Below are 21,287 nucleotides of genomic sequence, written 5' to 3'. Positions count from 1 at the left end.
CAGGGATTGGACTGGACTGTGGGACATAAAGTGATACTAGTGAGGAGTGTGCCTCTTAGCTCAAGTAGATACAAGCGACCAAAGGGACAGCTTCTGTCCGGGGGTGAGATGGTACAGCAGAGAGTGTTAGGAGCTGGTTGAATGGACATGGGGAATTAGGCGTGGAAAGGAGGAGTGTGCTGTCGCAGAATGGGGTAAGCAGTTAGGGTCACATAACAATGTATGTATAAAATTTTGTATGGGCGATTAACTTGAGATGTAAACTTCATTTAAACTACAACAATAAAAAAAAATTCATATAGTTTGTACAGGAAAAAAAAAAAAAGATTAGCCAATGGTTGATCTTCTATATTTCTCCCTCCTCTTCTCTTTAGAAACCTTGGTAAAGGGTTAGCCTAACCACAGCAGCCCATAACCACAAAGGCCAACTTGTTCGTCAGAATCTGGAAGACTTAAAACAATAGGAAACTACCTCAAAGGAGCGGGACAGAGTGCTCTAACCAGTTCAATGGACAGTGGATGTGCATACCAAAACCAAAAAAACAATTTACCCCAGGAAGTGGTTAAAGATCTACCCAATATTATACGTAGCCCACATAACAAATAAAAACAAACAAAAAACCCAAAACCCATCATATGACAGACCCAGGACCTCTGAGCCAAGAGATCAACTGTTAGAAAAGAAAAACAAGAAAAGGTCACCCAGTCATGATCCTAGTTCTTTGTCTTTAACCAATCATAGTCTGTAAGTACGTAACTCATAATGAATCAGTACCCGTCAAAACTGTATAAAGAGCACTTATAGACTGCACTTCTTTGGATTTTAGTCTGCTAATATTCTGAGTGCTTGCAGCCAATTTCCCATCTTTGTTTTCTGATATGTTACAATATAGATCTCTTGGTTGCAGAGGACTTTGGTCAAAGGTGTTTCTCTACAACAGCCTTGATGTACCTAGCTGCTTCTAGCTGACTGACTGCTTTTCCTGGAATCAAAAGGGTCTCCCTATATGCATACAGAATAACTGCTCAGAATAAACCTTACGTTCACATTTCAGTGAGTTTGGATTATTTTTAACACTGGGATTCTGGTCTGGTTTGGTTTTCTGACATCTTAAACACTGGGAGCTGAGCAGGAAGCCTCGTTTTCACTTGGCTTCCCTCTTGAACTGTATTTTTTTTTTTTTTTTTTTTAGTAATAGTATCAACAAAGGTCAAGACTGAAACTATATATTCAATTTACAAAGGACTAAGATTCAATTCGAGCCAGAATGTAGGGTTACAGCTTCCAGCACCATTACCTACCCCTGCTCGGCTACCTCCTCCTTTGCAAGTTTTAACGCCAAACACCAAAGTGACTCCCTTAGCTTTCCCTTAACACTCCTGTTTTTGTGGCTTTGTTTGTTTCCATCACTGGTTATTTTTCTAGAAGGAAACTTTTATCTCTTATAAAAGACAAAGCCTAGCCAGTCCAATTTCAGAAATACAAGAGCTGAAAAGCTGTCAAAAGCTTCATTCCCACGGTTGTACTTTGTATAAAACCACCATGGGTTAACTTTCAGCAGATGCAAACTAAAAAGTAAGAAAGCATTTCCTTGTTTGTCTGAAGAAGAAAGTACAGTTGAATACAATTTCAAAAGCCCTGTTCTGAATATGAATGTACGTTCTCACGTTTTTCCCGAAGAGTTCTATTTCCCCAGCCCACAAAGGACAGCAATTAAAATCTCCAACCACCTGAGGCCCGTGTACTGCTACTGCTTTCTGCAGTTCTTGTACAATAGAGTCGATTTAAGATTGCATTTTAAAACTCTCTTCATTTAAATTGTTAATTAAAAAGGAAAGAACACTTGATCAAGAAGAAGTACATATGACCTTCCCACAATAGTTTGTCTGAAAGGAATGTTTTCTGAATAAGCAGCAAGTCTACAACATCACACAGTAGCTGCTATGGGAATAATACTTTTTTAATATTAAATTAACCTCATTTTTTTCCCATTCATATAAATTTCCTGGATCTGTCTTACTATACACAGTGTTTCACTTTTAGATGTTAGAGTTTGGTTGAATGGTGTAAATACATAATGCAAAATGAGAACTGTATGTCTGACCCAGTGACATATTTGATAAATCTTTAAATGCACGCACTGAATAATGTTTACTAGAATGCCCACTGAACTATTAACAGTGGTTATCCTTCGAGGAGGAGGCCATGAGGAAAGGGGGTAGGAATGCGTTTCACTATTTACTTCGTGCACCTCTGTTACTTGAATTCATCAATAAGCAGAAGATGGTGCGGGACTGGGCAACGTTTCGTTCTGTTATACGCAAGACCGCCGTGAGTAAGAGCTGACTCCACGGCACCTAACAACAACTATAATTTTTAATCCGTAAAATTAAACAAATACATAATGCTAAAGTGTGTAATCTATTATTACGTTTTACCAACGAATATTTGCACTTCACTTACCTGGACGTAAAAATTCAGGAACAGGATGACTAAGGTAAGCATGTAGGAAGACTGGAAGATGAGACACCCGAAGGGAAACCCACAGGGCCTGACGACGCCGCTCATGGTGTGCGTGATGGTGAGCACGAACTGGACCTGCGGGCGTGATGGACAGTGTCACAGGGAGGCGACCCCCGGCTGGGTTCTCAGAGCCACATAACCATTCTCAACTTTTATAACAATTTAGAAGTCAACTCCCATTACTCCCCAAGTTCTGCACGAGTAAAACAAATATGAAAACACTGAAGGTAGCCCGCTACTCTAGCCAGACAGCTTATTTGAAATTACGTAAGTACACAGAATTGCCCATTATAAATTTCTTCACAGGAATGTAGCAGTTAGAATTATTTAGATAAAAATGATTTAAATAGATAAACTAGATAATAGATATAAAAAGGTATTCATCTCCATTTCAAAATAAGGCACTTCTTAGTACTTATCAGCAGGGGATACGTTCCAAGACCCCCATGGATGCCTGAAGCCACAGACAGTATCGAACCCAATATATACTATGTAGGTTCCTATACATACATACCTATGATAAAGTTGAATTTATAAATTAGGTACAGAAAGAGATTAACAATAATTAATTATAAAATAGAACAATTATAACAATATACTGTAATAAAAGTTATGTGACTGTGGTCCCCGGGCGGGATGGCGTGAGATTTCATCACACTACTCATTTAACATTTTCGGACCGCGGCTGACCGTGGGTAACTGAAACCACGGGAAGTGAAACCACAGATTTGGGGGGCGGTGGGGGGGGGGCTACTGTATAAGCAAATTGTATACACAAAGGACACTTTAATACACAAAGTTTAATTCTTAAAAGGGCATTTTTAGAAAAAAATAGGCAGCCCGCATCATACATAGAAAAGCTCTGACTTCTGAGAAGACTGAGATTTCTGCTTCCTTTCCCCCATCTTGAGAATTTAGATGTTTCCACGTGGAGAAGAAGTGAAAGAAGGGTTAACATACCAGTTGAGCCTGTGTGAGATATTTCTTCCACCAAAGATACTTGTGCATAGATGGAAACACAGAAAGTCCATAGTAGGAGTACATGAGAATGTGGATAAAACTGTTCAGTGTTGGTCCAAAGAAACCTATAAAAGTACAGTATGAAAATTACTAGTCATCTAGAAAGTGAGACTGTCCATTCTTCTTTGCTAAATGAGACTCTCCCTGTGCACTGCAGTTGAAAATGGATAAACCAATATGGCGCTACCATATAGCTACCACATAGCAAAAGCCATGCCGATACATTCTCCCTGATGACTGTGCCGTTCCTCCAGGATTCGGCAAAAACTCCCCAGATAGGACTAAACTGGGGATGGTTTTTCAGTCAGAGTGCCAACCAAACAGGTAATTCTGGATTGGCAAAGGTTTCACTGTCTCTTTAACTGCCATTACTATCAGCTAATGGCGGGTGGGGGGGGGACGTTTAAAGCTGGCGGCTAACTTCTCTGAGGGAGAACTGCCTTTCTTTTGCAGGGCCTTCACTGAGCCATTTTAACTGTATAAAGGTAGCCTTCGGTACTTTGCTAAACAGGGTGCTAGAGAGACAAAGAAAATGTTACTCTTCGTAATTAAGTCATTAAATTCTACCTGAAAGGGACCTAGGAACCAGGAGATGCTCGGGAAGGTGAGAGAACATGGGAGAGAAAGAAGGCCCAGCAAGAGGGCGGGAGGCTGGGACTGAGAAGAACTGGCCAGTGAGGCCTTCCCAGTGGCCAGCCCCTCTAATGGACTTTTAGGAAAAGGGTATCTAAAAGCCAATTTTAGGATATTTACTGCTCTAAGCTGTGCTGTACCACCACCCTTCCCCTGTCCCCTGCTGCCATCTTCATTAAAAGACTCCATTGAACTGCGGGCAGTGCTGGTGAGTGGTGGTTGAGGACACCGAGGAGAAAGGGCGAGGTCCTATGCTGGGCCAACTAAGGGTCAGACGTGAAATGTGAGAGACGGATTATTTGCTGGAAATAGGTAAGTCACTGTTGTGAGGATGAAATAATATACTGTACAGTTCTTAGAACAGTGTGTCGTGGCTCAGAGTGTTAGCTTGGGATGTGTGTTCTATCAGCCATCAATCCTATGGTAGAAGAGATTGCAGTTAGAAGACCACTTATTAGCCATGATACCTTGGATGTGTTACTTTTACTTGGTGAATTTAAATTTTTCTCATCTGTAAAATGTCTATCATAACAACAACAACAACAAAACCCAAACCTGTTGCCATCGAGTCAATTCCGACTCATAGCGACCCTACAGGATGGAGTGGAACTGCCCCATAGGGTTTCCAAGGAACGGCTGGTGGATTCAAACTACCGACCTTTTGGTTAACAGCTGAGCTCTTAACCACTGTGCCGCCAGGGCTCCAATAGTAACAGTAACTATCTCCAAAGGTTGTAAAAGGTTGTAACAGGATTAACTGAGATAACATAAAACTACATAAACTAAGAAACACTGCACATATGCTGGTTAATTTAAATTCTTTAGCTTGGTTTTCTAATCTTGGATTAGATATCTGGATAGATAAATGCAAATCAATGACTAAGAAACAAAAGGTGCAATACTATGCATGTAGTAAGTGCTTAACAAATACTGGCTGGAGTAAGTTGTTAAGGCACTTGAACGTATACGAAAACACAAAGTACCAGGTAGCACAATACGTATGATATTTATTTACCCACCTGAGTTTTCATTTCCCTCAGTTAACAACAAAAAATGAGTAGTTGCTGCTTAATAATTTTTGTTAATATTCTAGAATAAACAGAATTTGTCATATACATAGAACTTCTTTCACAGGAATCCTGTATCTGTCTACATAGTGGTTATCTGAGACTGAGTTTTAGATGCTTGATGATCTGTAATGAAACTGTTGACAATCATAAAAAATATCTAATAGTTTTCCTTTGATACTGTCAATTATAGTTTTCCTTCCTTAATAACTGAACTCAATAAACTGGATTCTGCACTTATATAAAAAGACAAGAAAAGGCAAATGTACAGAGACCAAAGTTTATTAGTGGTTACCAGGGATGGGAGAGAGAGGAGAAAGAAGGGCTAACAGTGATGGAAAAATCACATTGATTAAGGGTAGAGTTGCACAGCCCATTACTGTAATTGCTGTCAACAAGATGTACACCTGTAAAAAATTAAATTGGCGAAGTTGTGTGATATTTACAACAATGACAAAAAAAAAAAGAAGGCTGCCGAGGCTGCTTATGTACAACCAAACACCTCATGGGATTTGGTTCCTTGGTTTGGAGGTTTAGGGTCATGGTTTCATGGGATATTCCAGTTAATTGGCCTAATAATGTATTTAGTGCTTCTGTTCTCCCTCCTAGTTTGCTGTATAGTGCCTGGGTCTTAAAAGCTTGCAAACAGCCATCCAAGGCACAACAACTGGTCTCTATTCACCTGGTGCAACAGAGGAAGGAGACTCAGGAATAGGAAGAATATATGGAATGTGTTGGTAACTGCCTCTGTGAACAACTGCCTCCTTTTCCATCAGACCAGAAGAACTGCATAGAACCGAGCTACCTCTACTGAACATTTAGATCAAAGATCCCATAGAAGAATCCTGATCAAAAGTGGGAAAATGCAGAACAGAAGTACAAATTCTCATGGACTGGAGACTTTCTGGAGCCATGGAGGGTAGATGAATGCCTGAAACTATTGCCCTGAGATAATATTTGAACCTTGAACGAAAAATATCCCCTCAAGTCTTCTAAAAACCAAACTATAGTTTAACTTAACTAGCAAAATAGGTCTGCCTTGATTGAAAATTATGTTCTCTTAAGAAATAGTTCTATAAGGGATCAAACTGACAACAGCAACTCCAAAGACTGGATGGGAATTTTAGGGGGCAGTGAGTTTATGTTAATGAGGGAGGAACAACTCAGAAAAGGCGGGTGAGAATGGTTGTACAACTCGAAGAATGTAATCAGTGTCACTGAATTGTACATGTAGAAACTGTTGAATTGGTGTATGTTTTCTATGTATATTCTCAACAACAACAAAATAAAAAACCAAACCCATTGTCACTGAGTCGATTCTGACTCATAGCGACCCTATAGGACAGAGTAGAACTGCCCCATAGTTTCCAAGGAGCACCTGGTGGATTCCAACTGCCACCAGAGTTTCCGTCACAGTTTAGGAGAGCTGTAAAAAGCATCTCTTTCTGCCCACTTCACTCCCGCCAATTTCCTTCCTCACTGTGGTTTTAACTGCACCTTCACGGTCACTGATATATTCTGAATATCTTTAGATTTTTTTCTAGTATCATCTCTACAAGATTCTAAATTCTAGGACAAACTTGTTTTGACTTAAGTTTTACCTGTTCTGACTTTTCAAAGAATATTCTTAAATTCTTGGGTACAAGACAAACATCCAATAGAAAGTACAGCTCTCTCGCTAGTTCAGTGTTTCTAAAACTGCAGGTTGTAACCGACAAATTCGTGACTTGTGAAACATAATGTAGTGAGTTATCATCAGCTTTTAAAAAAGGTGAAACCATTAACAAACAAACAAACAAAACCACCAGAGTGCATCACGCAGGGTAAATACTGTTCCATGAAATTTCGGTTTCATGTAAAACACAGATGGACAGGTACACTGGGTTGTGATATAAAATATATTTCTTATTGTAGTTCTCTAAAAAAAACTTGAAAGCAACTGCTCTGGTGGATCGCACAGAGATATAACCTTAATTTTCCAGAGTGGAAAACAAGAGGCCCTACAAGTTGAAGTGACCTGATTGCTGCCACAGTGACGAGACTGCCGAAGGGGCCTTTTCCCCAGCAGCTTTAACGGGTCCTGGCTCGGGAGCGCTCCATTCGGGACGTGTGCTCTCTGCCTCTGACCATCTGACACTTGGTGTGTGCGAAAGAAAATCTTTTTTAAATTTAAGGTATTACTCAGATTTGGCCAGTATCAAAGACCAGAAATCAACCCCTGGCCCGCAGGCCCGTCGGCTCTGCTACAGCTTCCCCTCACTGTCTCCCCATGTCCACACAAGATCTGCAGGCAAGGTTCCACAGGAGGCTGGAAAAGTACCAAAGTCACTTACTTTGTCCACAGGGTATCCAGTTCAGGACGCACCACCAGATGTTAAACATGGAGGCGTGGTGATAGACGTGGAGAAAAGTTATCTGACTGGTTTTCTTCCGCAGAACAAAGAAAATTGTGTCCAGGAACTCTATTAATTTGGAGAAGTAGTACCACCATAACACTTTGGCTACCTATAAGAATTTTAAAAAGGAAAAAAAAAGTGATAAATAAAGATGTTCCGTGTGCCCGTCCCTCAGCATTCCGAGCGTCACCTGTGCCTTGCCAGCATGCACTTCCTGCTAGATACTGGAAAAGCCTCTTCCTTGCTGTCTCTGCCTCCTGCCTCCTGACTGGGAGCAATCTACCCCACTGTAAGGAAGGATGAGTTATCTTTCTCAAATACCTATCCAATCAAGTTAATCCTCTGCATCTGCAGAACTAAGTCATGATCACTTGCTTGAGTACAGGACATTTTATTGTCTTGTGCTTGCTGATACTTCCGTCATATTCTCTGAGCACACCGCCAAGGTATCCCGTGTGCCAGTGACACGGCGAGCACACCGCCAAGATATCCCGTGTGAGGGTGACACGGCGAGCACACCGCCAAGGTATCCCGTGTGCCGGTGACACGGCCTGTTTACGCTTCCTCGTGCACCTGTTGTCCTTTTCTCTCTGTGTCCAGTGCTCCTTTCCCACTTCATGTCTGGCGAATTCCCAGTCATCCTTTTATACCCTTTTCTCTGGAGCTTTACCTAACTCGTTCCTTTCCTCTCTCAGGCTGAATCAACTGCTTCTTCATTTGTGCCCCTAAATTACCTTAACTATGGGTCCATTGTCAATAGCGATAGTACAGCGTAGTCAGTGCTGTGGATTTGCCCCTCCCAAAGACCACAACACCGGAAGGCAGACTCTCCCCTACCTTCGCTCAGTGCCTGCATGCAACCGGAGACCATTACTGTTCGTTACAGTAAACTGTGATTCTTCTCCACTGCAACATACCTGTTACCTATGTTTTATCTGTAAACATAATACTAACCAAGGGCAGTCTGAATACTTCTTTTATATCTCTTCCTCGGATGAAAAGATTAAAAATCAAGTTGATCTTCATCCTTTCTAACGTGGTTGGTCATGATTAGTTTCGTTTCCCTCCTAAGTCCCTTATATAGTCTCATCTATATGGAAACACTTCTTCAGTTAAAGGCGCTGGGTTTTTAGCACCAACATTGAAACCTAAGATACTTTTGGAGACACTGTGTAACAGGAACCTGAAATTAGAATATTGTGCTCTATGGTGTAAAATATCCTTCAACGTTTGACAGAATAACCTTCAAAAATATTAATCCATCAATCAATCATAGCAACGCCCTCTAGAGAACTGTATGGTAACCCAAGTGTGCTGGTCTGTGATAATGCATTATTATAAACACGTTGTTGTTGTGTTGTTAGGTGCTGCCGAGTCGGTTCCGACTCATAGTGACCCTATACATTAGGTATAGAGAAATCTATGTATCTTACTTTATTCGTATTACAGCTTTTAAAAATGTACATCTTAATAAAGATTTTAATAAAAAAGCTTTCTACCATCTCTGTTAGTAATAACCCATATTTTTTAATTATGGAAATTTTCAAACATTCACCTGTTTGAAACCCTGTGGTATCCATCTCTGAACTTCAAAAAAAAATTAATAATATTCCATCCAATCTAGTTTCATCAGTACTATTTCCTACCACTTTTTTTGGAGGGGGGAGGAGTGTACCATAAATCCAAGGATCATACTATTTCACATAAAAATATTTCTAACAGATAGGGAGACTTTTTTTTGTTCTAACATAGCTAAAATGCCATTATATTGTCTAATAAAATAAATGATTCAGTAATAGCATCTAATAACCCAGGCCATGTTCACATTTCCCTGAGTGTCTTGAAAATGTCTTTTTATAACTGACTTGTTTAAATCATGATCCAAACAAGGTCCACCTTGCATTTAAGTCTTTTTTATTAAAAAAAAAATTTTACTGTGGTGAAGTATATATAACAAAATACTTGCCAGTTCAAAGTCGTAAGTCTCCTTGCTCCTCCTTTTTTTTCATGCCTTTTATTTCTTGGAAAACCCTATGGGGCAACTCTACTCTGTTACCGGGGTCACTATGAGTCATTGTTGACTTGACAGCATCTAACTGTAACAGGAGCAGCAGTTAGAGGCTTAGATTCAGGTTTAACAGTTTTTGGCAAGAATATTTCAGGCGTGGTGCTGTGTACTTCTTATCGCACTACATCAGGAATTACGTAAGTCCTGGTGGTTCCACTTTTAATAATCATTATACTAAGACTGAACAGTGAGTTTCAGGTGTTAGCAGCCTAATCCAATCATTATGAAGTCTCCATTCAACTTCTACCCGACAGTTTTATCATTTATACATGACTGCTGCCTAGATTCATTATTTCACTAGAAGTTGCCAAACGGTGATTTTCTAATTCTAGTGTCACTTATTCATTTATTAGGTAGAATTCTCTTCTGTAGAGAAGACCCTCCCTCATACATTTCGTTACCCTGAAATTCACATATGAAAGGCGAGATACATGTTTAACTCTTCCCCTTTGTTTTGTTTTTAGAATAATGTTTTGGTACCCTAGAAATCATCAAAAGGTGACAATGAGATTCTTTTAGTATCATTTTAAACTCGTGGATTTTTATATATTTAATATGTTTCTATCTATTCCAGGCAGTATCCTTTTTGAAACTCAAATTTTCCTGCCTTTCACCACTGGGAGTCCTCTCAAGGCAGCTCCGTGTCTCTCTGTCGTGACCCTAGAAGTCTTGGCTAGCTTTCTTGCTTTCTGGCACAAATGTCCCAGGCTCATCTTATACATTTCCTGTCCCAAGCCTGGAATCTGCCAAAATCTCTAAAGAACTTTAATTCCTTCTGGTATAAAATTATATTTAGAGACCACAATCTGGGAATTCATTGTGCATTGTTACTGGGTTACCACTGAGTAACGAAGCCTTTTTTGTGGACAGAGCTAAGAAGTAAGTTTTTTGTTTTTAAGAAAGAATAAAGTTAATTCTAATACTTGCCATTTGAACTTTTGATTACTGGGTTTCAGTTTAACTTCTTTATGTATTTTTTTGTTTTTTTTTTCTTATTATTAAGACTATTTTTTAGAGCAATTTTAGGTTTACAGACCATTGGGCAGACAGTACGGAGAGTTCCCATATGCTCCCTCTACCACCCTCACAGTTTCCCCTATTAACATCTTGCATTAGTGTGGTCCATTTGCCACAACTGACGAACCAATGTTGATACATTATGATTAACTAAAGCCCATAGTTTAGAGTTCATTCTTCGTGTTGTACAGTTCAGTATATGCACCATTACAGTATCACACAGGATAGTTTCACTGCCTTAAAAATCCTGTGCTCTACCTATTTCATCCCTACTCCTCCTCCAGAATGTCACATAGTTGGAATTATACAGACGTAGCCTTTTCAGACTGGCTTCTTCCACTTGGCAGTATGCGCGTAAAGCTCCTCCGTGCCTTCTTGTGGTTTGATAGCCCATTTCTTTTTATTGCTGAATAATACTCCATTGTATGAATGTACCACAGTTTATCCATTCACCTTTTTTTTTTTTCTAATTTTATTGTGTTTTAGGTGAAAGTTTACAGCGCAAATTAGTTTTTCATTCAAAAATATACACACAAATTGTTTTGTGACACTGGCTGCAATCCCTGCAATGTGTCGGCACTCTCCCCCTTTCCCTTTATACCCCGGGTTCCTCGTGTCCATTGAGCCAGGGTTCCTGTCCCTTCCTGCTTTCTCATCTTTGCTTTTGGGCAAGTGTTGCCCATTTGGTCTCCTATACTTGACTGAACTAAGACGCATGTTCTTCATGTGTGTTATTATTTGCTTTATAGGCCTGTCTAATCTTTGGCTGAAAGGTGGACTTCAGGAACTGCTTCAGTTCTGAGTTATCAGGGTGTCCAGTGACTAGAGTCTCGGGGGTTCCTCCAGTCTCTGTCAGACCAGTAAGTCTGGTCTTTTTTTGTGAATTAGAGTTTTGTTCTACATTTTTCTCCCGCTCTGTCCGGAACCCTCTATTGTGATTCTTGTCAGAGTGGTTGGTGGTGGTAGCTGGGCATCATCTAGTTCTTCTGGGCTCAGACTGGTGGAAGCTGTGGTTCACGTGGTCCATTAGTTGTCTGGACTAATATTTTCCTTGTGTCTTTGGTTTTCTTCATTCTCGTTTGCTCCAAACGTGATGGGACCAATAGATGTATTTTAGACGGCTGCTCTCAAGCTTTTAAGACCCCAGATGCTACTCCAAAGTAGGATATAGAGCATTTTCTTTATGAACTATGTTATGCCAACTGACCTAGATGTCCCCTGACACCATGGTCCTCAGTCCTTGGCCCCAGTAGCCTGGTCCCTCAAGGTGTTTGGATGTGTCTAGGAAGCTTCTATGGCCTTGCTGTGGTCAAGCTGTGCTGAATTCCCCTATATTACGTGTCGTCTTTCCCTTCACCGAAATTAACACTTGTCTACTATCTAGTTAGTGATTTCCCCTCCCCACCCCTCCCCTCCTTCGTTAACTTCTTTATTTTTAATTGGTGTATCTTTTCTTCTATGTTTCAAGTATTAATTCCGAATGATATTAACATTATTATATACTTTATCTTACAATGTACCTATGACAGTCTTAAAAAGCAATACCCATATTATTATTAACAACAGCAACAAAAACATTACTGAATGTTGTTAAGATATATCCCACTAGCGAGGCCCAATCAAAACACTGCTTGAGAGTCACCTGAAATACTTCTTCTTACAGATCCCTTGTAGAGATCTTCCTTGCTCCACTCTGGAGGCATCTGTTCTGCGATACGCCATGGTTCACCCAGTGTGGCCCCTGTAGACGCATGTTTGGTGAACCCATTTTTGTTACCAAACATTTCAGTTAGAGCAGGAACCCTTTCTCATCTAATCCTAGCCCCTTGCTCATATCCGGAAGAAGAAAGCCTTCTCCCCTTCCTAGTGAGAACCGGCTACGCGGCTAAAGGCTCACCCGGATGTCAGCGTCCCCTGCACCGGTGAGATCCTGGCACTGTAAGTTGTAGCCTCCTTCCCAGCTGGAGAGAACGAGCTGCCCAAGAAACAAGAAAGGAAAAAATCAGTACAAGGATTTGGACACAAACCGAGTTTCCCATTCATGTTTCTGATTGGCATCTCTTCAAGGTTTGGACAGAACCATCCCAGAATGTAACTGGATCCTGTCCTCAAACACCTATTATCAAAGGATCTAATTCTTGCTGCTAAATTGAAATCAACAGTTATTCACCTGAAGTAATATATTTTAGTTCTAACCATTATCATTAGCCAAAAGTAATACAATTTAGCTATCATTTGAGTAACAAAATATTTTATGTAAGGAATTATCTACTTCTGTGTTTACATAAGTATAATGTAGAATTAATTGAATGTAAAGAAATGTGCAGAAATGACACTAAAATTTTAGTAATATTTTATATTGGCTTACAATATATAAATATCTTATTTGATCATCTCAATTTTATGAATCGGGTATTTATTGCCATTTTACAGATATAAAAATCAGGGCTCAGAAAGGTTCCTAAACCATGTTCCTTCACTGTATTTTTTGCTTGGTAACTAATCAGTCATTTCCCCATTACTCTCAAAACCCAAAAAGTTCTCTAAAATCTGTGCCTCTTTTTTTGATCATCTTTGTATCTATGGTTCCTTGCCCAATGCCTGGCAAATAGTAAGTCCTCAATAAATATTTGATGTGTAAATGATTTGCTCAAGATGGCTAGAAAATGGTAGAACAAGGATTAGATTTTAGACTTCCTAATTTCTTGTCTACTATTCTATCCACAATATCATGAGAAGATGAGCTTTTTTATTCTACCAAAAAAAAAAAAATAAATAATACAAAAGACGTCTTCTCCCTTCTTTCTCATTGTTATCGTAGAAACTTCAAACTCTAGAGAATTAGGTACTGGACGCAAAAAGCCCACTCTTTTCTGCTGTCTATCAGATGTATAAAGGTTAAGTACATCTACAGAGCAGTGAGAGATGGGTGTTAGTTAAACACTGAAAATAAATAAGACTGAAAAATACATTTAAAAGATTTTGGAACCTTTGCAAGTCTTCCCTCCACTGTCCTGATCTACCTCTTTTTCCTTCTAACAAATGCACCTTTCAGTTAACATCTTAATTGAAGATGATCAGAATGAATAAATCTAGTGAAAGAAAAAGAACATGCATTTTCCTAATAAGCCCTATTACAAATCAAGTCATCCCCCATTTCCCCAAGGAGCCTTAGATTCTTAAGTGGGAACCACTGACGGGCTAGAGGGGATCTAGGGATACCCAGCGGTCTCCATCTCTGTGGCACCTCCACAGAACTACCTGACGGTTTAATAGCTGAAGAGTGGAATACAGCAGTAAAGCTACGGGAGCCTCCACCTGTCTCACCCGGGACCATTCCTAATCCCATAGCTGGACTGATGTGCATAAACCACCCAATCTATGTATTGAAGAACAGGAAACAAATAGGCTTAAAGAGATGTGGCCTAAATCACTCCAAAATATATCCACCAGCCTCTCCCTGTCTCCACCATCTTAATCCAAGCCATTAGCATCTGCGCCTGTAGTACGGACTTCTCTCCAAACTGGACTCTTTTGCTTCCATCCTTGCCCCAGCTCATCCTTGATAGTGTGGGTAGCAGCCAGAGTGATCTATTTAAACAGGGGGGTCTAAATTTATAGAGAGTGACAGAGCTGAAACTCGAATTCTGCGTCCACTACACCAAAGCTTGTTCAGTAGGGTATCAGAGCTGCTGATGCAGTTACACCTTCAGGATGGCCCTTCTGCTGCTGCTGCTATTTCTGAAAACAATCCAAGGAAGAGTGTCTTTCCCTTTGCTATATATGGAAATTAACCCTGTAATTTACTATCTTGCAAGCTGACTTAAAAGGAGTGAACTAAAATTCACCTTCTAGAGAACTTAAAATAAAAATTCTCCTTCTGAGACCAACCAGGGACAGAAAAGGCCTTAAACGACAAGTTACGTCAGTTAAAAATTTTGTCTAGATGAAGACTGGTGCAAATGTTTGCTTCCTCCTAATCTGTCCACTTGTAGCTGTCTTTCAGATCAGCCAGTTAGAACTAGAATCCTGGGCATGTGCGGTAAGAGACCAGGTTGACTGTCAGATAGCCTTATCCCATAAGTGTTGTCTAGGAACCAAAATCACCAGACATACATCATCGAGCGGTGACCAAGCCCATTTTCAAAGCGAGAAGTCCATCAGCCACTTCCATGCCAGAATCCTACGGCGACCCCTTTCTGAATATATATGAAGTTAATGAATATGTATGACTTCTCCTTTCCTGTGTGATATAAAACAGCACTCCCAGCCCTTTGTTCAGAGAGAAAGTGCTTTCGGGGAGCATCCCCCTCCTCGCCTTACTCGCCATGAGTAATAAACTATGCCTTGCTTTAAATCCGCTTGACTCTTAGTTATTCTTAACGAGAGTACAAGCAGCAAGCCCACTGCTTTCGGTAACAAATTTCCTGGCACTCCAGATGGGACCCTACTTGGTGTCCCCCACGAGTTAACTACTGGAGCTGACAGACCTTTCCTGGACGGGCTTGTGGCTACCTGAACTCTTTTTGTTCAGTGCCCCCTGGGCTTGGTAGGTTCGAACTCCGAGAGTTTACTTTCAATTTGGCTCGAAAGAAAGGCATAGAATTTGTGTGTGTGTGTGTGTGTGTGTGTGTGTGTGTGTGTGTGTGTGTTCCCCGGGTTGTCTGTTTCTGGTTGGTGCACGCTGAATCTGGAAGATTGGCATAGACATCGCTATTCATATTGAGAGACTGAAACCCCTCCAGCCTGGCCTGGCTCTGAGGAGTGGACATGAAATTCTCTGATTCGCACTCGATTGAGAGAGTGAGGTTAGAAGTCCCTCCATCTGGTTTTGGGAATAGAGGGTATCTGGAAGATTGAAGTGGGGGCTAGACCTCACTAAGACCATCTTCGTTCCCCTTTCCCTCTCTGGCTTGTCTGGTGTGAACTCTCTGTCCATCTGTTTGTCTGTCTGTCTTATGTGTACAGTACATGGAAAGTGACTGGTGGAAAGAAATTCATGTTGAATTAGAACATACCTATAGAGATTCCTGGGAGTTTATTGATTGGGCTAAAGAAAGAGATATACAAGGAGAGAAGATTTTCAGTCTAGACTGGGATTTGGATCACAATATGCAGAATGCTCTGAATGGAGTGTTAAGATTTCAAAAATAGGGTTTCTCTAGAAGCTGGGAAAACTCTAGGCTGCAGTGTGAGAGGCAATAAATTCCTATTGGACTAGGAAGAAAAAGCTGGTGGTATTAACTATCCATAAAAATAAAAAGCTAGGTTCTTGGGAACAGTTAATTGGACAGCATGGGAAATCAGGAAAACATACTAGGAGATTCACCCCTAGGGTGCATTCTTAAACATTGGCAATTTTTTTTTCTTATGATCAATTAAAGAAAAAGAAACTTATATTTTTCTGCAACACTGCCTGGCCTCAGTATACCCTCGTTGACCAGGAGAAGTGGACTTTGTCCGGGTTTTTGAATTTTAATACTATTCTACAGCTGGATTTATTTTGCAAGAAGGAGGAAAAATGGGATGAAATCTCCTATGTACAAGCTTTTATGGCCCTCTACCACAATAAGGGGTTACAAACAAAATGCAAATTGACCCGTGTAGCTCTAGCTACCGAAGTTCAATCTAAAAAGCCTCCAAAGGAATCTGGGGAACCAGATCTTTTGGAGGATCCCTTCTTGAATCGAGGTCCAGCGCTGACCTCACCAATGTCTTTGCCTGAACCTCCAGCATACCTCCCTCCCAGCTGCCCTTCCCCTGCTATTTCTGATCCCACCCTCAACATTCCTTCTGCCCCCACTTCCCTTACTTCTCATTCAGGACCCACAGCCTCTTTGATGAGGGTCTCAGCGAGCTTCCCTCTACCCCTGTGGTCCTGTCCTCGCAACCTTTATCCTCCCCTCTCAGATTCTAAGAAGACCCCAGGGGGGCTGTACCCCCTGCGAGAGGTGGTAGATGGACAGGGCGGGGTGGTCTGGGTACAGTTCCCCTTTTCTGTTTCAGATTTAAGTGTGTGTAAAGAGAAACTGAGTAAGTTTTCAGAAGACCCAGAGAAATTTAGAGAAGAATTTGTTAAGCTTAGTCTTAACTCTGTTCTCAGTTGGCAGGATGTGATAGTAGTTCTGACCACCTGTTGTTCTACTGATGAGAAGAACAGAATACTAGCTAAGGCAAGAGAGCACGCTACCAGCTTTGTCCCCACCAAACCCAAACACAATGTTTTGAAGCCAGGGGATGAGGCAGTTCCTGGAACTGATCCACAGTGGTATTACCAGGACCGACTGGATTGGGCAAAAATGAAACATTTTATAACCTGTGTGGTTGAGGGAATGAAAAAGTGTGTCCATAAGCCAGTTAACTATTTAAAGATTAAAGAAATAACCAGGAGATTTCCAGACAACATAGCACTAAAGCACCACACCATCCCTCCACTGAAGATCTGAAAAACTAAGTCAGAGTCACACGTCAATTCTGAAACCCTAAGCATCAAATGAAGAGATTAAGAACTCAGCTGAGCACCGAATGGAATAAGAAACTGACTGAGAACAGAGGGCGAGGAGAGATACATGCAGAGGTCCGCTATCAGCTAAAGCAGCATGGATCTGCCATCTTGGACTTCTATTGGCGATCAGCGAACAAGCGGTACGAGAAAGCAGCTTCACAGAGCTTCCAGCAGGAGACAGAACAACCAGTAACTAGCAATATACGCTTTCCCACCCACCACCCTTCTTCACCCCTACTCGGCCTCCTCTGCTTCCTGAGGACAGTCTCTTGGCCAGGCAGCACCGGCGTCACCCTGGTGTTGCTTGGATTCCACCTGCTGGCACTGGCCGGCTCCCTGAGTGCTATTTGTTGGCTGCTGGGTGTTGCTTTTTTCTGCTTCATTAGATTTCTTCCTTACCTCTCACCACCTCCCCCTCTTTCTCTCAAATACCTGGCTCCATGCGCCATCTTTGCTTCTTCCTGAAAGGCTGCGAGACACTGCTTAACTGTGAGACTGCCGCCACGCTGTGGGATCCCGGGGCTTTTGTTGTTTGTTTGTTCTGATTTGTTCTGTTTTGATTTGTTTGTTTTCTTTTTCTTTTCTCAGGTTGGGAGCCCCTTCTAGCTGGGCAGTACTGTGGGGCTTGGGAGCTACACCCTTACTCTGCACAGATGCACAGTGACATCCCTGGATGCATTTCTTTTTTCTTGTTTTTGTTTTTTTTTTGTTTCTATGTTTTGTTTTCTTCTCTCTCTTTTTCCCTTTCTGTATTCCTTCATTTCCAGTTTCTCATCTCTCCATCCTTACCTTCTCTTCCTGCCTCCTGAATACCTGGCGCTGAGTGACACCTCTACCCTTCTAGCCAGGCTGTACTTCACGGCCTGGAAGCAACTTCCCCAGTCCTAGCCACTGCACTGGTGGGATCCCTGGAGGCTTTTCTTTCCTTTTTTTTTTTTCCCCTTTAATTTTTATCTATTCGTTTTTTCCTTTTACCCTTTTTCTTTTTTTTTTTCATTTTTGTTTGTCTCCATTTTTGTTTTTCTCCATTTCTCAGTCTCTCATCTCTCCACTCAAATAGCAAGCTCCCTCAGCACTCTTTTTTCTGTGTGTGTATGTTTTTGGCTTCAGTTCCTCTCTTCTCTTTCCCACACCCATCTTAGCTCCACACATTACAATCTCCTCCCTTCTTCCTGCCTACCTGCACCCTGCGCTGAACATCACACTCCCAAGCAGCACAGGCATGGCCAACTGGAACCTGCCCTGCACTGATTCGTGGTCTGCCCTATCGGCCCTAGTATGTGCCACAAACAACCCATCCCAGCAAATCTCCTTCAGGTGGACCTGCCCTGCTGTACCATACCAGAGTGACTGACACTGCCCATTGGAGAAGAAAGTGAAAACTATTGTGCCCACAGATGAGCAAACAACAAAGAACGCACAGCCTGCCTGCTCAGATAAAACCAAATAAAACAAAAAAGCAGGATAAAATAAACAATCTACAATCAATAAATGAGAAAATAACCACTGAATGCCCTGAAGACAGCAGACAATATCAAAACATATACAAAAACAGGACAGGATGGTTCCAGTAGGCATCCAAAATAAAACACCAGATGACTTTCCAGTAGAAGAAAAGTCACTACAATTACCTGATATGGAATTCAAATCTCTAACATTCAGAATTATCCAAGAGTTGAAGCAAAAATCAGGGAAAAATGCGGAAAAAATAGACAAATTCATGGAAAAGGCAGACAAATTCATGCACAATACAGACAAAAATGGAAGAATTCAAGAAAATAATACAGGAACAAAATGCTAAAATAAATTCACAACTAGAAATTATACAAAAACAACAATTAGAAATCAAAAAGATAACAAGATTTCAGAAATAAGTGTAATAGAAGGGCTGAGGAAAAGGTTTGAAATGATGGAAGACAGGACCAGTGAAATTGAAGACAAACACTTGGATACAACCATGAGAAAAAAAACAAACAAAGAATAATGAAGAAATCCTGAGAATTATGTGGGATACCATCAAAAGCAAAAATCTGTGAGTGATCGGAGTTCCAGAACAGGGGGAAAAAACAGAAAACACAGAAAGGATCACTGAAGAACTGCTGACAGAAAACTTCCCCAATATCATGAAAGATGAAAAGATGACCATCCAAGAGGCTCAACAAACCCCATATAGGATAGACCTCAAAAGAAAATCACCAAGACATATCATAATCACACTCACTAAAACCAAAGACAAACAAAGAATCCTAAGAGCAGCTCCAGAAAAACAAAAAGTCACATACAGAGGAGAAACAATAACTAAGCTGGGATTATTCGGCAGAAACCACGCGAGCAAGAAGGCAATGGGATGACATATATAAAACCTTCAAAGAAAAAAATTGCCAGCCAAGAATAATATATCCTGCAAAAGTCTCTTTCAGATATGATAGTGAAATTAGGACATTTCCAGATGAACAGAAATTAAGGGACTATGTAAAAACCAAACCAAATTTACAAGACTTACTAAAGGGAGTCCTTCGATCTGAGAACAAACATCAGACCACAGGTTGAATCTAGGACATAGGATTGTACTAGCCAGATACCAACCTAGGAAATGAACTCTTAAGAACCATCTTAAACCAAAAGAATTACAACAGGGAACCAGAGAGGTTAATCTATAAATGATAACCACATCAGAACAATAAAACAGGGAATAAACGGTGTAGGTATAGAACCTTCTAACAGAGAGGAAGGCAAGGCGATACCAAATAATAATAGACTAGTTCAAACCTAGAAAGATAAGGGTAAATTTCAAGGTAACCACAAAGGAAGTTAACAAACCTACTCATCAAAATAAAGAAGAAAAACATAAAGTCTCAGTAAAAACAAAACCTACAAAAACAAAAGAAATGAAAAAAAAATCCACAAACAAAAGGAATTCAGCACAGGAGAGTAAGCGGAACAAAGATATCGTCAGCACCACAAAAAAAAAAACAAAAAACAATACAAAATGACAACAATAAACTCACACCTATCAATAATTACACTGAATGTAAATGACCTAAATGCACCCATAAAGAGACAGAGAGTGACAGAATGGATAAAACAATAGGAACCATGAATATGCTGTCTACAAGAGCCACACTTTCGAAACAAAGATGTAAATTTATTAAAAATCAAAGGATGAAAAAAATATATCAAGCAAACAGACACCAAAAAAGAGCAGGAGTGACAATACTAATCTCAGATAAAACAGACTTTAAAACAAAATCCACTATAAAAGACAAAGAAGGGCACTAAATAATGATTAAGGGGATGATCCATCATGAAGACATAACCATAATAAACATCTATGTACCCAATGACAGGACTCCAAAATACATAAAACAAACTCTAACAGCAATGAACAGAGAAACTGACAGTTCCACAATTATAGTAGAAGACTTCAACACACCACTCTTGGTAAAGGACAGAACATCTGGAAAGAAACAAAACAAAGATATAGAATACCTAAAGGGCACGGTCAGCCAACTTGACCTCGTAGATATATATAGAACACTACACCCAACAGCTGCAAAGTACACATTCTTTTCCAATGCACATGGAATGTTCTCCAGAACAGACCACACCTTAGGCCACACAGCAATCCTCAACAAGATCCAAAATGCTGAGATAATACAAAGTATCTTCTCTGACCACAATGCCATCAAGGTAGAGAAATTAACAACAAGAGCAAGGAAAAAAAATCAACTACATGGAAACGGAATAACACTCTGCTTATACATCACTGGTTAATACAAGAAATCAGAGATGGAATAAAAAAATTCCTAGAATGAAAACACATCAAAGTAAAGGCAGTCCTCAGAGGACAACTTATAGCAACAGATGCACACATCAAAAAAGAAGAAAAGGACAAAATCAAAACATTAACTACACAACTTGAATAAGTAGAAAGAGAACAGCAAAAAAAGCCCACAGCCACCAGAAGAAAGGAAATAATAAAGATCAGAGCAGAAATAAATGAAATAGAGAATAGAAAAACAATAGAAAGAATCAACAAAACCAAAAGTTGGTTCTT

At 40.4% G+C, this 21,287-nt stretch overlaps 1 protein-coding gene across 1 annotated transcript in view; it reads right to left on the bottom strand.

The window, feature by feature from the left end:
* ELOVL2 (ELOVL fatty acid elongase 2) overlaps positions 1-21,287 on the bottom strand; it is a 49,809-nt gene that overhangs the window by 3,721 nt on the left and 24,801 nt on the right. Inside the window, exons 4-7 of the mRNA XM_012559755.2 lie at positions 12,623-12,700; positions 7,578-7,749; positions 3,485-3,609; positions 2,465-2,599 (exon numbers count right to left, since the gene is read on the bottom strand). Of these exons, the coding sequence (XP_012415209.2) occupies positions 2,465-2,599; positions 3,485-3,609; positions 7,578-7,749; positions 12,623-12,700 (510 nt within the window). The remainder of the gene's footprint in view (positions 1-2,464; positions 2,600-3,484; positions 3,610-7,577; positions 7,750-12,622; positions 12,701-21,287) is intronic.

The sequence above is a fragment of the Trichechus manatus genome, unplaced genomic scaffold (assembly GCF_000243295.1).
Source record: "Trichechus manatus latirostris isolate Lorelei unplaced genomic scaffold, TriManLat1.0 scaffold00301, whole genome shotgun sequence".
Classification (NCBI taxonomy): Eukaryota; Metazoa; Chordata; class Mammalia; order Sirenia; family Trichechidae; genus Trichechus; species Trichechus manatus.
This window is presented reverse-complemented; position numbering and strand designations above follow the sequence as displayed.